The 14,843-nt window shown below is 40.6% G+C and overlaps 2 protein-coding genes and 4 non-coding genes across 6 annotated transcripts in view; 1 reads left to right on the forward strand and 5 right to left on the reverse strand.

The window, feature by feature from the left end:
• Nucleotides 1-1,245: 1,245 nt before the first annotated feature.
• RPL4 (ribosomal protein L4) lies at nt 1,246-6,294 on the reverse strand. The gene is made up of 10 exons (XM_006749946.3): nt 6,155-6,294; nt 4,378-4,549; nt 4,081-4,187; nt 3,619-3,757; nt 3,040-3,164; nt 2,633-2,762; nt 2,211-2,367; nt 1,864-1,947; nt 1,642-1,762; nt 1,246-1,553 (listed from the first exon to the last, which is right to left on the reverse strand). The coding sequence occupies exons 1-10, from the start codon at nt 6,155-6,157 to the stop codon at nt 1,332-1,334; spliced, it is 1,260 nt and encodes a 419-aa protein (XP_006750009.1). The 5' UTR covers nt 6,158-6,294; the 3' UTR covers nt 1,246-1,331.
• On the reverse strand, nt 2,513-2,582 carry LOC115938010 (small nucleolar RNA SNORD18). Its single transcript, XR_004073206.1, has one exon. It is a non-coding gene; the product is annotated as a small nucleolar RNA SNORD18 (small nucleolar RNA).
• On the reverse strand, nt 3,271-3,342 carry LOC115938009 (small nucleolar RNA SNORD18). The gene has a single exon (XR_004073205.1). It is a non-coding gene; the product is annotated as a small nucleolar RNA SNORD18 (small nucleolar RNA).
• LOC115938012 (small nucleolar RNA SNORD16) lies at nt 3,819-3,917 on the reverse strand. The gene has a single exon (XR_004073208.1). It is a non-coding gene; the product is annotated as a small nucleolar RNA SNORD16 (small nucleolar RNA).
• On the reverse strand, nt 4,261-4,333 carry LOC115938011 (small nucleolar RNA SNORD18). The gene has a single exon (XR_004073207.1). It is a non-coding gene; the product is annotated as a small nucleolar RNA SNORD18 (small nucleolar RNA).
• A 318-nt stretch (nt 6,295-6,612) lies between the features above and the next one.
• The window catches only part of ZWILCH (zwilch kinetochore protein), a 24,816-nt gene continuing 16,585 nt past the window's right edge, over nt 6,613-14,843 (forward strand). The window contains exons 1-3 of the mRNA XM_081831874.1: nt 6,613-6,765; nt 9,883-9,934; nt 12,604-12,699. Of these exons, the coding sequence (XP_081688000.1) occupies nt 6,713-6,765; nt 9,883-9,934; nt 12,604-12,699 (201 nt within the window). The 5' untranslated portion in view covers nt 6,613-6,712. The remainder of the gene's footprint in view (nt 6,766-9,882; nt 9,935-12,603; nt 12,700-14,843) is intronic.

Genomic DNA, 14,843 nt, shown 5'->3' on the forward strand with positions numbered 1-14,843 from the left:
GCAGAGACGCACGAGCCCTGTTGATTTTTGCAGGCAAGGATTCCTGGCCACGTGAAAGTGGTTCCCAGGAGGCTGCGCAAATTAGAGCAGGACGATTAAAGCGGTGGTAACAAATTCAAATGGGATGTGGAGCCTTTAAATGCTAAGGGACAGAGATCTTTGTATCTGCAAACCAGAGGATACATCACCTGGATGTGTACTTTAAGGTTACTGAAGGAAACAAACCAGATGCAAAACAAGACCCTGACAAGAGACAAACATAGGTCAGGAAAGGTCAACCCTTAAGGTGGTTAAGACATGCTGACAAAACAGGGTAGGGAAAAAAATCCATGTCCTTTTGGATACACTTCTCTGCGGTATACTTGGTCAACATATCCCTTTACCAAAACTGCAAACCCAAGTAGTTCTGAAAAATGCTTCTGAGACTTTCATACTATGGGTCAAAATACCAAGGGTAGCATTTCCCCTAATAACTGTACTCTATCACAGCAGGTTGTAATAGGAACCATCAATTTCTTTTTGCAGTGCCTCAAAATATATCCTGCCCTCTTGTGGTACTGAGAAAAAAAAACCATGTAATTTTACCTATTTTCCAAGGCGTATTTTTTGTTTTGCGGGAGTGAGAATTCTTTTTAAAAAAGATTTGAGCGAGCATGTTGAGGGAAGAGAGAATCCCAAGCGGACTCCCCACTTAACTTGGAGACCAACACAGGGCTTGATCCCATGACCCATGCATGAGCTCTTGACCTGACCCAAAACCAAAAGTGGATGCTCAACAGATTGAGGCAGCCAGGTACCCCGAGGAGTGCTAAATCTTTTAACAGTTTCTGCACATTTGAGAAGTCTTAACCACTTGCTTCTCAAAAACATTGTTACTACAGGGCGCCTGGGTGGCTCAGTTGGTTAAGCGACTGCCTTCGGCTCAGGTCATGATCCTGGAGTCCCTGGATCGAGTCCCGCATCGGGCTCCCTGCTCAACAGGGAGTCTGCTTCTCCCTCTGACCCTCCCCCCTCTCATGCTCTATCTCAAATAAATAAATAAAATCTTTAAAAAAAAAAAAAAATTGTTACTACAAATTGGATTTTATATCTGGATTTATGCAACATTCTTCTTCCCATTCAACTGCGTGATTTACTACAAAGGCAAGGCCCTGTTTTATACCAGACTATAAAATGGAACCAAGAGGCCAGACTTATGGGGGAACAAACAACAAAACTCTAAGATTCACAAACACATCCAGAAAGTCGTGTTTCTCACTGGCCGTGATCGGATCTTTATTCAAAATTAGCTGTCCAAAATGATTTGACTTTTATAGAATAAACGTAAGTTTTTAGGCAGTAGGCTTCTCCGCAGTGGGTTTCTTTTCTGCAGGCTTCTTGTCAGCTGCTGGTTTCTTGGTAGCTGCAGCCTTTTTCCCCACCACAGGTTTCTTCTGCTTCTTCACACCAATAGCCTTCTTTCCTTTCTTCCCTACCACAGGCTTGCTTGGAACCCCCTTCTCATCTGATTTGGCTTCTAAGGCTGCTGCTGCCTTATCCATTCGGAGTTTGTGCTACAACAAATTAAGAGAACAACTTAAGAATCCTATCTTTCTAAAAAAAAAAAGTTGACCTATCATCAAAAACCAAATTAACACTCACATTCTTGGCCTGGCGAAGAATGGTATTCCGGCGCATGGTCTTTGCATATGGGTTTAGCTTCAACATGATTCTCAGGTTCTTCAGTGGATTCTTCTTCAGAACTCTGCGATGAATCTTCTTGCTGTAAAAAGGTAGTAACATTAGTATTTTATTCACATTATCCACATTTTTGATATAACCAGCAGTATGAGGCTTTAGCAAGAATAAGTATCACAACTTTACCGTGGTGCTCGGAGGGCTCTTTGGATCTCTGGACTTTTCAAGATTCTGCTAAGATCTGTATTAAGCATCTTATGCATGGGAAGGCTGAGAAGAAAAAAATGCTGAACAGTAAGATGCTCAATTCCTATTTCTCAATGAACACTGAAACCTTCCAGAGTTCCATCAGAATTTCCATCACACTACCATCGTTCAGAATATCTCACCATTACACAATATTCAATCTGTACATAAGGGGAAATGGCCACACAACATCATCCATTATTTAGAAAACATGCAAACGAATTCTGAATGTGAATATCCACAGCATGAACATCTGTGTTCAATATATGAACACGAAGAACACTCACTTGTAGTTACTCTTGAGGGAGGCAGCCTTACGCCAAGTGCCATACAGATCGTCTAACTTGCGGAAAGCACTTTCAGTCCAAATGCAGAAACGTCCCACATGCCCACCAGGAGCAAGTTTCAAAATGTTCAGTTTGCTCACATTAAGTAAAGTAATTCCTTTTGAAGGGAAAAGAGAATTAGGGAGCCTGTATTTTAAATACAAGAAACACAAATCATGTTTATGACTTGTGTGCTACATCAGGTACCTGAGAACTATGTCACTAATTAGGCAGTTTCAACCATTGCTGTACTCATTCAGCTGAGAATCAGAAGTTCCACAAAATCATGTGTTTCAGAAACACGGACCATGAAGTGGAATCTCATCATATAAAAGCCAAGTAAGCTTGCATCATATGGGCATTGGAGTAAGCAATACAATTACCAGGGATGTTTCTGAAGGCCTTGATGATACCATTGTCTTCATTGTAGATGATGCAGGGTCCCCTGCGCTGGATACGACGACGGTTTCTCATTTTGCCCTTGCCAGCTCTCATTCGCTGAGAGGCATAGACCTAGAAAGAGAACATTTAGTATCTTGATTAAGGTATGAACCCTGCGATTGATCTTCAAAGTTAAACTCCACTTTACGATGAAAAGGAGCCACAATAAATTGCCCAACGTTAACACACAGCTGTAAATGGCAGTCAGGATTCAAACCCAAGTCATAAGGTTTGAGTCCTTGTTCTCATATCCAGAGTTATACTGTCCTCCAGACATCTTTTGAAATTTAAAAATCTGACAAATTTGTGTTAAGGACCACCAAAATGGAAATTTGTTCATTAAGCCTACCTTTTTGATATCATTCCAGGCTTTAAGTTTCTTAAGAAGCAGAACAGCCTCCTTGGTCTTCTTGTAGCCTTCAACTTTATCTTCAACCACCAAAGGAAGTTCAGGAACTTCCTCAATCCGATGACCTGATAATGCCAATCAACACCAACAAATACCTGGTTACCCTGAAACTTTTGAAAAATCGAGAAACATTTCATATAATCCACAAAAGCAAAATAGCATATGATGTGCCAAATCAGAATTCCCACAAATATCATGTGTTTCAGAAACACGGACCAATTAAGTGGAATCTCATCATTTTGACAGTTTATAAAATAGAGTAGGGACATGAACGAGTGGAAAGTTTTCTAATACACGAAATCACCACATTCCAATTAGTTCACCAGTTATTACACAATATTCACTGATGACTTACTATAGATTGAAGTAGAACTATTATTTAGTAGAGAGAAATTTAGTCAGGGAACATTGGGATGAATAGAATCTACACAGGTTATTATTAACATGAATGAAACGGGTCAGGTGGAGGGAGAAAAAAAGGGTATTTTGTCCCATTCCTGTAATACAAAATATACAAACCTTTAGACATGACCAGTGCAGGTAAGGCTGAGGCAGCCAGGGCAGAGCAGATGGCATATCGCTTCTGTGTTGTGTTCACTCTGCGATGCCAACGGCGCCAGGTTTTGGTTGGTGCAAACATGCGGCCCCCACGACACATCTATTTTCCCAGTTAAGAATCACATTTCCCAAACTTTAGGAATTATAAAAGGGTTATGTCTTGCTCAGTAAGAATTTTCGTCACCCTTCTGAACCAGCTTACTGACAGCAGGCAACTGTCGCTGAGAACAGAGTAAGACGCAAATTACGACATCACTGCAAGCAAAACTTCCCAATGCCAAGCCCCTATCTGCCCAGAGCAATGTTTAACCTGGACACTATTGGTATGTTGGAAATATTTTCAAAACTGCTAATATGAATAAACCAGGTCCAGTCTGATAAATTCCACAAGAGCTGACCAATCCAGAGTAAAACAAAGGATACATTTCCAAAAGCACCCTGGCCAGAACGGTGAGTCCCTCCGCCTCGAACTCTGGGAATTCGAGCCACAGCTCTGCCAGTACCCCAAGACTCAGCACTGGTTTGATGACCTGAAATTGGGAAGAAATACAAGTTTTAGCTACTCAACCATATCAACCTAGGACTATTACGCATGATAGCAACAGCATCAGAACATCCAGGAAAATCACGTTGATTCAGAAACACGGACCAATGGGAGTGGAATTTCATCACTGCTGTTAAGCAGGTCTTAAAAAATATCAACCCTTGAAAAATCCATACCTGCTAATTCACTGACAGCATATGGCTGTCTGTTGTTTTTGCGCAAGTTGGTGTGAACAAAGTTCACGATATCAGGTCGAATGGGAGCCTTGAACACAGCAGGCAAAGTAACATTTTTGCCAGATGATTCCCCCTTTTCGGAGTACACAGATATTAATGGACGAGCACACGCCTGGGAAAAAGAAAAAAATACTTATGTTGACAATATCAGAGACACTATTCTCACATATCAACAGTATCTTTATTTAGATATTTTAAAAGATTTTATTTATTTGAGAGAGAGAATGAGCAGCATGAGAGGGAGGAGGGTCAGTGGGAGAAGCAGCCTCCCTGCTGAGCAGGGAGCCCGATGTGGGACTCGATCCCAGGACTCCAGGATCATGACCTGAGCTGAAGGCAGTCGCTTAACCAACTGAGCCACCCAGGTGCCCCTCAACAGTATCTTTAAAGACTGAATTACAGATGAGATTCGAATTTGGGTAGACAGACAACGCTTAGGGCTGAAACAAAGGCTATTACGAACACACCATGTTTATTAACTTCAATAAATTCTTACACTCAAGAACATTTAGAATCTCAAAATCCACCACAAAATTTATCATTCAACTTTCAACCCAGGCCGTACAAAAGAAAATGATCGAAAGTATACTGTAAGGTTTGAAAATGCTATTTAATGTCACCATCTGAACTTTTGCCAACTGTCAGAAATCTGGTCTACCACAGCTCTACTTCAAATTCCTGCCCTTGGCCCCCTTCATCCTAAACACAGCTCATGAAACTTACCAACAAAAATACTGGTCATATTACTTTTTGCTCAACCTCCTCCAAAGACTTACCATCTAAAAATAAACCTACCAGAGTTTTGAGGATGGCCTATATGATCTGCTAGACCTCATCTCCCATAATCTTTTCCAGACATCACTGTCGCTACACTCAGGGCCATACCCCTTCTGCCTCAGTAATCGTTGTCTTCATCCTGAAGAGCCTCACACTCCTTCAGACCACCTTCTGGAAAGTTTCTCTGATCACTTTACCGCCCAACTACTGCCTCCACTCCCATTCCCCATGTTAACAGCAATTACTACCGTAGAATATTTTGGCATTATTTTGTTCAAATTATGATCCAAGCATCACAAGTGTGGTCTTTTTTTTCACTGAACTCCCCAGGGCACAAAAACACTACACAATACATGTAACACACATTATTTGTGCAAATGCAGTGCAAGTGACAGTCGTACCACGAGCTAAGAATTTAATGGTTTAGGGGACACCTAACAGAGCAATTTTTAAAGTAAGAGGATCGGGAAGCTTTTGTAGAGGCGATTCTTAGATGAACACAGACGAGAATTCAGAAAAAGGTGGATATACAAATCTTTCCCAAGATCTCTCTCGAAACACGATAATATTCCTTATTTAACAGCACGTGAAAACACAAGGCCCAAAATTGATTTTCACCCCGATTCAGCCTTAGGCCCCAGGAGTTTCCAAGTTGTCAGGAAAACCAATGCCTTATACGATCCAAGGAAAACTAGAATCCCAAAGGTTCCTCTGCACCTGAGAACGATCTAATGTCGCCCTGTGCTGGGACGCCCACGTTGCCTCTAAAATGGCTGCCGTAAAGCCGCACTACCCAGCTCCGAGCCACAAACAGACGCCTTTGACCCTCATCCCCTTTTCCTCGCTTTCTCTCCTGAAGATATTATGCCCCAAACCCCTAACCCATTCCTGCCGGGACCCGAGAGCATGGAAAAGCCCACCAGAGAAAGCTTCCACTCACCATCGCGGGGAGAGGAGAGGGCCACGCTCCTCTCAACCCGGCGGCTCCTATAGGAAAAGGAAGTGCTTCGCACTTCCGCTCTATATGTAACCTTCAACTCGTCCGCCAACCTGCCCCGCCTCAGAACCAATCCAGAGACACAAAATATCGCTTTACCACTCTATAAAAAATAACAAATAGCGTGTTATTTCTTTACATGCATCAAACTACGATACCCACTGACTTTAAAAGCCAACAAAAGCGCTTAGAAACAAGGGACTCCTTCTTGCGGAATAATCCCTAAGGAGGCGTGGCAACTCTCGCGAGACGAGATATCGTTTTCCCCTTCAACCACTGCAACTTACTTTAACTTTTTTTTACGGGAATGGAAAACTGCTGGGACGGAAAAAAACCGCTGTGTGCTCTAAAACAAAAGATTAACTTTGTCGACAAACGGGGCCTGTCGGAGGTGGGTGGGGTGTAAACGTAGTCCCGGCGAGGGGGTCATGACCCCGGACGTCAGCAGCCGGCGCGCAGTTCAGTTTGGTGGTCTCGGATTTGCAGTCAAACTGGGGCGTGATGTGGTCCCGAATGAACCGAGCTGCCGAGGAGTTTTACTCTCGTCTCCTGCAGTGAGTTGTAGCTGGTGCTGTTGCCTAGGGTGCGAGGGCAGCACTTCTCCCTGGGCGTGTTTCTCGGTCCCCACCCCAAGCCTCTTTCCCCTGCTTTGGGGAGAAGTGCCTTGTCAGTTCTCAGCGGCGCCTAAGTTTCAAACTAAGGCAGCTTTCCTGGAGTCTGGGAGTTGGAGAAAGGCCGGTTATCTGCTGCAGCGTGGGGTTGGCCCTGTGGGGGCTTGCTTGTAGTCTCGTATAGGAGAAAACAACGTTATCAATCGGGGTGGAAGGTGACAAGTTTTTCGAGGCGCTTTATTCATGCGGATGATCCACCGAATTTAGGATATGTTAGAGACGCCTCTCAGGATTTGGAAAACTAGATGTTGGCATCCTTCATCTCTTTAAAGCCTTTCTGGTGTGAAACGTATTGTCTATTCAGAATAATTATTTGTGCTACAGTTGTAATAACGTAATAGTGTGTTGGGTTTTTAAAGTACCCTTATTTCACTGTGCTCTAAGACTTTGTTCTTAAAATGAAATGCTAGTACAAAAGGGGATTCCATCTAGTTCTGCATCCAACTTTAAAATCTAATCCAGCGGTTCTCAAATTTGAGCTTGCATCAGTCACCTGGAGGGTTGTCAAAACACAAGATTGCTGGGCCCCATTTCCAGGGTTTCTGATTTAGTAAGTCTGGGTGGGGCCAAAGAATTCTAACAAATTCCAGGTGAAACCTGCTGCTGGCTTGACACCACACTTTGAGAACCACTGATGTAATCTAACCCCTAATTTTCTAAATGCCATAATTTTTCATAATTTATCTTTATTGCTTTTTTTCCGCTTACAAAAGTAGTAATGTAGCGCCGGGGTGGCTCAGTTGGTTAAGCATCTGCCTTCGGCTCAGGTCACGATCCCAGGGTCCTCGGATAGAGCCTCTCATTGGGCTCCCGGCTCTGCAGGGGATTCTGCTTCTCCCTCTGGCTGCCGCTTCGCCCTGCTTGTGCTCTCTCTCTGTCAAATAAATAAATAAAATCTTTTAAAAAAAGTAATAATGCTTGACAGTTTTTTGAACATTATAGACCGAGCACTAGGTTCTTTATTAATGTCTTGGATGGTTTTCAGTATGACACCCTATAGATTTATCTCATTGTTTTTAACTGCTTTGTAATATTTTATCCTATGTCTGTCTTACGTTTATTTAACCAGTTCCCCATTGATACAGTTTTATTTAGATCCTATTTATAATTCCCGGTTATTTCACGGAGCTTAGTCTTTTTCTCTACTTGTAAGCACAGAAGTCTCTTTCACTTCTCTTGAGTCCTTCACAATGCCTGTGCATCCAGTTGCCTACTGGAAATTTCCACGAGACCTCAAACTCAGTATCTGCAAAACCGAATTCATCTTTTCCCAGCAACCTGACACTCTGCTCCTGAATCCTATCTCTGAATTAAGAGTTCCAAATCTAAGATTCTCACTTCTCTTTTCCAGCACCCCCCGCCAGCCCCCATTCCATCTAAATCAGTCACCTGGTACCCTTGTTTCCCCTCTATCTCTACTGCTCTTGTTCAGGCCATTGTCACTTATTCACAGCTATTTTCCTGGCCTCCAAGTTTATGCCCTCCATCTCATGGTCAGAGAGGTATTTCCCAGTTAAAATTTTTTAGTGGGGCACCTGGGTGGCTCAGTCGGTTAAGCATCTGATCAGGTCATGATCTCGGGGTCCTGGGATTGAGCCCCACTTTGGGGCTTTGCTCAGCAGGGAGCCTGCTCCCTCTGCCTTTGGCCTCCCCCCTGCTCTCTCTCGTGCTCTCTGTCTCTTTCAAATAAATAACTAAATAAAATCTTTGAGTGAGTTCCTCTTGGTTTTCAGAATAAAATTCTAGTGGTATGGCAACATGTCTTCCATTGTGTGGCCACAGTACCCTGCACTCACCTCTGTTGGAGCACCCATCACCCTGTATTCTAACTGTGGACTTACTCTTTGGACTTCAGTCAAGACTATGAACCAGGGACTATGTTTTTGTTGTATATCCTGAACATCTAGGAACAGTGCCTGCCTATAATATACATGACTGTTGAATAATTGAATAACATCCCTCAGTTATACACAAAGGGCAATTATCTTTAAGAATAAGTCACTGTCTTGTCCAAAATGGCAAAAGTGAATCACAGGCCTAGCTCTCCTGTTTTTATTTCAGGAAGTCAGAGTAGATCAAATAATAAATGGTATCCTGAAACAATTCCATTGGGCTTCTTTAGGTCTCTAAAGATTGTGTCTCTTTCAGAGTGTAGAGCAGACTGATGTGCATTTTGGGATGTTCAATGGTTTATAGTTCACACGCTTTGGGATGACTATTTTAGAACTTTCTTGAATGAAATGATAATTATTAAATGATACCCAAGAGTTTTGTGCTTAAATTTTTAAAAGGAAGTTGTTTAACATTATCAAATTTACTAAGTTTTTAGTGACCGCTCATAAAAATAGAGGGAGGATAGGTGTTTCTATTTTACCCATAGAAATCTAGGACTAGGAACCTTAAATAACTTTTCCATGGTTACCCACTGATTCAGTGGCAGATCAGAATCCAGTGATTTTTACTTCCTATAAGTTACATGGTATATTACATTTTAATAGTAACTGATGATGTGTTTTAGAAGATGAGAGTAGAGGTAGGTAACCTGATTTCCTGCTGCCTCTGAGAAGCTATTGTGCCCAGTTGTGGGTAGCAGTCTGTTAATTTCTACCACATCTCTTTTTTTCTGATATTCTTTTTTTTTTTTAAAGATTTTATTTATTTGTCAGAGAGAGTGCGTGCACACAAACAGGGGGAGTGGCATACAGAAAGGAGAAGCAGGCTCCCCGCTGAGCAAGGAGCCCTATGGGTGACTTGATCCCAGGACCCTGGGATCATGACCTGAGCCGAAGGCAGATGCTTAACCGACTGAGCAACCCAGGCGTCCCTTCTCATATTCTTTTTCTGCTTTTTCCCCCTCTTCCCAACCATGCCTTAGGGCTGTCAGGACTACTTTGCGCTTTGCTTTTTTCACTGGTGTCCTACAGAGGTAAAGTGATGACTAATGAATTTAAATATCAGAATACTATGACTCTGTTTTTCACGTGTAGTTCTTCATTTCAGGGAGTTTGATGAAGAAAAGAAAGGAATCCATAAAGATCCATTTATCTATGAGGTATGAACAATTTATTTCGTTTTTAAACACAACTCAGTAATCCTAACATTCTGCTTTTTTAAAAGTTGGGTTCATTGAAGTTAGTTTATAGTAAATCCCACCCTTTTAGGGTACAGTTCTATGAGTTTTTACAAATGCATCAGTCATATAACCACCCCCGTGATCAAGATCTAGAACATTTCTGTCACCTCCAAAAATCTCATGTCCCTTTATAATCAGCCCTTTGTCCCTGGCCTTTTCCAGAATGTTATATAAATAAAATCATACGGTATGTAGTCTTTTGGGTCTGGCTTCTGTCAAGGAATGTAATGCATTTGAGATTCATCTATGTTTTGTGTGTATCAGTAGTTCATTCCATTTTATTGTTGGATAGTATCCCATTGTATGGGTGTGCGACACTTACCACTTACCAGCTGATGGACACTTGGATTGTTTCCAGTTTTTGATAGTTATGAATAAAGCTGCTATAAACATTCATGGATTTATTAAGCATTTAATATATGCCAAGTGTTCCATAGCTAAAGTCCCCATATGGTTTAATCTATAAAGTAATTAGTGAACTAAAATTAATTGTATGCTAAAAGACAAATAAGCTGGAGAGAAATAGTCATATAAGATAAATGTTAATATATATATAATACATAAAAAATTCTTAAAAATCAAAGAAAAACGACAACTGTAATAGAAGAATAGACAAAAGACATAAATAAGTAAGCCCAGAAAGAAAATTACAAGTAGAGTTATTTCTTACTGTTTGAGTTATCACTAACCAAACTCAGGAATTAAGTATATCTAGGTAAATGTATTAATCCCTCCCCATTGGAATTCTTGCTTGATACGTATATTAGTTTCCTAGGGCTGCCGTAACCACAAATTGGTTTGCTTAAAACATCAGAAATTTATTCTGTTGCAATTCTGGAGACTAGGACTCTGAAATGGTGGTGTCAGGAGGGCCATGCTCCTATTGAAGGCTCTAGGAAAGGATCCTTCCTCAGCTCTTCCTAGTTTCTGGTGGTTTCCAACAATCCTTGGAGTTTCTTGGCTTGTAGACACATCACTCTAATTTCTGCAGCTGTCAATACATAGCATCCTTTTGTGTCTATGTCTCTAAATCTTTCCTTCCTTATAAGTACATCAGTAATTGGATTTAGGGGCCCCCCCAGTCCAAGTTAATCCTCAACTTGATTACGTTTGCCAAGACCCTTCTTGTAAAGTCACATTCAGAGGAACCAGGAGTTAGGACTTCATGTCTTTCGGGGACATATTCAATCCACAACAGTACTTGAAACTCAAGAACCTAGTAGATTATAATAACACAACATCCTTTGCTTTCTGGATTTGGTATCTAAATGCTTTAGGATCCAAACTGAGAAACGAAATGGATTCAGGTAATGAGAATTATTTGTCAATGGTAAGCCTTTGAGAGACTGGTCACCTTCATTAGTAATCAAATAAATGAAAAAAACAGTAACAACCAAGATACTATTTTTTGCTGTGAGATGGTAAAAATAAGCAGTGAAAATATACTCTGTGTTGCCATAAGTGATGGGAATGCAAATATGTGGGGGCAGCATATTTGCAAGGCAATTTGACAAAGTCGGTGTGTTTCTAACTATTCATCTTAAGAAAGTAATTCAAGGATGTCTATTATTAGTTATTTATTATAGTAGATAACTTAAAAGTATCCAAATGTTGGGGTGCCTGGGTGGCTCAGTTGTTAAGCGTCTGCCTTCGGCTCAGGTCATGATCCCAGGGTCCTGGGATCGAGCCCCGCATCAGGCTCCCTGCTCAGCGGGAAGCCTGCTTCTCCCTCTCCCACTCGCCCTGCTTGTGTTCCCTCTCTTGCTGTGTCTCTCTCTGTCAAATAAATAAATAAAATCTTTAAAAAAAAAAAAAAGTATCCAAATGTTGAACAAAATGGGATTAGTTATATGATGGTAGAGCCAAAGAACACTTAATGGGGTGGAAAGAAGTGTATGATACAGAATGTCTATTTTTATTAAGCAAAATCCTATCTAGATATCTAAATACTGAATACATTTCTACTTAAGTAGATTTATTTATGGAAAAAGATCTAAAATAGATGCCAACCATGCTAATAACGGTAGTGATTATCCTGGCTAGTAGAATTATATGTGAGTTAAAATGGCTTAGCTATCTATTTTCAGACCTTTCTGCAGTGAACATGCTTGCAATTGGAATGAAAAAATACATAGTTCCTAGAGATTGATAAAAGTTCTAAATTCCATAGTACAATCAGAATAAAAGATCGTATTTATAAACTGCTAATTATATGGTACATTATAGTAAGTACAATATGAGTCAAGGAAGAGGATGTCTCTGATCCTCATCAAAAGAAGGCTCTATAAGGCAGGGTGCACTTTAGGGAGGCCTTGAAGCCTGTGTAGAAGTGAATAGAGCTAGGTTTGTCTAAACATGAAAAAACAACATGGCAAAGAATAAATGAATGCTTCTCTTTAGAACATTATGTCTTGTTCAAATTCTCTTTTTCAATTGTTTCTGTAAAATTAGTCTTTTTTTTTTTTTTTTTTTAGTAACATAATGTATTATTTCAGGGGTACAGGTAAAAATTAGTCTTTGTGTTTAAATATTTGTACTAATATATATGTGTGTATATATAACTGCTTGACTTTATCTATTTTTAATAGGCTGATGTTCAAGTGCAGTTGATCAGCAAAGGCCAACCAAATCCTTTAAAAAATATTCTAAATGAAAATGATGTAGTATTCATCATGGAGAAATTGGTAAGTAGTGCTTGGGCTTTGCACTTGTTTAATTTTTTTTTTTTTTTTAAGATTTTATTTTTAAGTAATCTCTATCTTCATTGTGGGGCTCGAACCCCGAGATCAAGAGTCACATCCTCCACCAGCTGAGCCAGCCAGGCACCCCTGTCTTTGTTTAATTCCTAATAGGCAAATTCAGTTTATTGGGAATGATCTCAGATGTGCACATTTTTTTTTAATCAGCAAATTAGTGAAAGTGGATTCTAATTCTTTTAGAAGTAGATACAGTGGTGTCCAATAGAAATATAATGAGAACTGTATAGGTAATTTAAAATTTTGTAGTAGCCTGATTTAAAAAAAAGTGAAATTAATTATCATACAGTAATATTGACTTTTTTCTTTTGTTGTCCACTTCTTTGAATTTTAGCGCATGTATAGATTCTGGTAATCACCACCACAATCAGGGCACAGAATAGTTCCATCACCCCAAACAACTCCCTCATGCTATCCCTTTAAAATCCCCCTGGCAACCACTGATCTCTTCTCCCTTGGTGTAGTTTTATCTTTTTAAGAATGTCGTGAATGGAATCATAGAGTCTGTAGCCTTTTGAGTCTGACTTCTTTCACTCTGTATAATGCCTTTGAGATTCATCCAAGTTGTATGTATATTAGTGGTTCATTTCTTGTAATAGCTGAGTAGATTCTGTGGTATGGATGTACCACTGTTTATTTATCTAGTCACTCTTTGAATGACATTTGGGCTGTTTTCTGTCTCCAGTGATCATGAATAGAGCTGCCGTTAATCATTTTTGTACAGATTTTTGTGTGAGTGTGTTTTTTCTTTACGGTAAATACCGAGGAGTGGGATTGTCTGAAATTAGGTTTAATAATGCTTTTTATTTAGTCTCATATATCTGATAATACCATTTCAATGCATAGTGAATATAAAAATCATTAGTGAGATATTTTAAGGTTTTTTTTTTTCCCCGATACTGCATCTTTAAAATCTGGGGTGTATTTACACTTACATCTTCATTTGGTCTGGCCCCATTTCCAGTACTCAGTAGCTGCGTGTGGCCAGTGCCTCTTGTATTGAACAGCACAGCATAAGTAGCTATGACTCATGAAGTTCTACTTTTTAATTTTTGTTGGTGAAATGTAAGAGAAAACTTCTTATCTTTTGCATCGTTTTATTGTTTTTTTGTTGTTGTTTGTTTTTTTTTTTTTTTTAAAGATTTTATTTATTTATTTGAGAGAGAGAGAGAGAATGAGAGAGAACACATGAGAGGGGGGAGGGTCAGAGGGAGAAGCAGACTCCCTGCCGAGCAGGGAGCCCGATGCGGGACTCGATCCAGGGACTCCAGGATCATGACCTGAGCCGAAGGCAGCCGCTTAACCGACTGAGCCACCCAGGCGCCCTGCATCATTTTATAATTCCAGCCTGAAACCTTTGTCTTTTAATTATGGTGTTTTGGCAGAGCAATTATAGTGATTTTTATTGAGTGGTGATAATGCTGTCAGGTTATACAGTTGCTTTGGGGCCAGAACACATTCCTTTGACTACATTTTTCCTGAAGTAGATTGGAACAGTCTCTATTAGGGGAAAGTGGAGGTACTTTTACAAGGAACTCTTCTGTTTGCTTTAGGACCCTCATGCTCTCTGGTGAAAGAACAGGGAGCTTTTCATTTGAATGCATACAATAGCTCCTTTTGGGGAAGGGGGGCAACTTTGTTTTTTATGTTAATGAAAGGGTGGTTTTTTTTTTTTTTTAAGTTTTTTTATTTGAGAGAGAGAGAGAGAGATCACAAGGGGTGGGGAAGGGTAGAAGGAGAAGCAGACTCCCCTCTGAGCAGGGAGCCCGATGCAGGACTCCATCCCAGGAGCCTGGGATCATGACCCAAGCCAAAAGCAGATGCTTAACTGACTGAGCCACCCAGGTGCCCCTAATGAAAGAGTGTTATTACTGGGATGCGGAGAAAGGGGAACCCTCCTACACTGTTGGTGGGAATGCAAGCTGGTGCAGCCACTCTGGAAAACTGTATGGAGGTTCCTCAAAAAGTTGAAAATAGAGCTACCATATGATCCAGCAATTGCACTACTGGGTATTTACCCCAAAGATACAAAAGTAGGGATCCGAAGGGGTACGTGCACCCCGATGTTTATA

Source organism: Leptonychotes weddellii, chromosome 9, assembly GCF_054177405.1.
Source record: "Leptonychotes weddellii isolate Sample4059 chromosome 9, ASM5417740v2, whole genome shotgun sequence".
Lineage (NCBI taxonomy): Eukaryota > Metazoa > Chordata > Mammalia > Carnivora > Phocidae > Leptonychotes > Leptonychotes weddellii.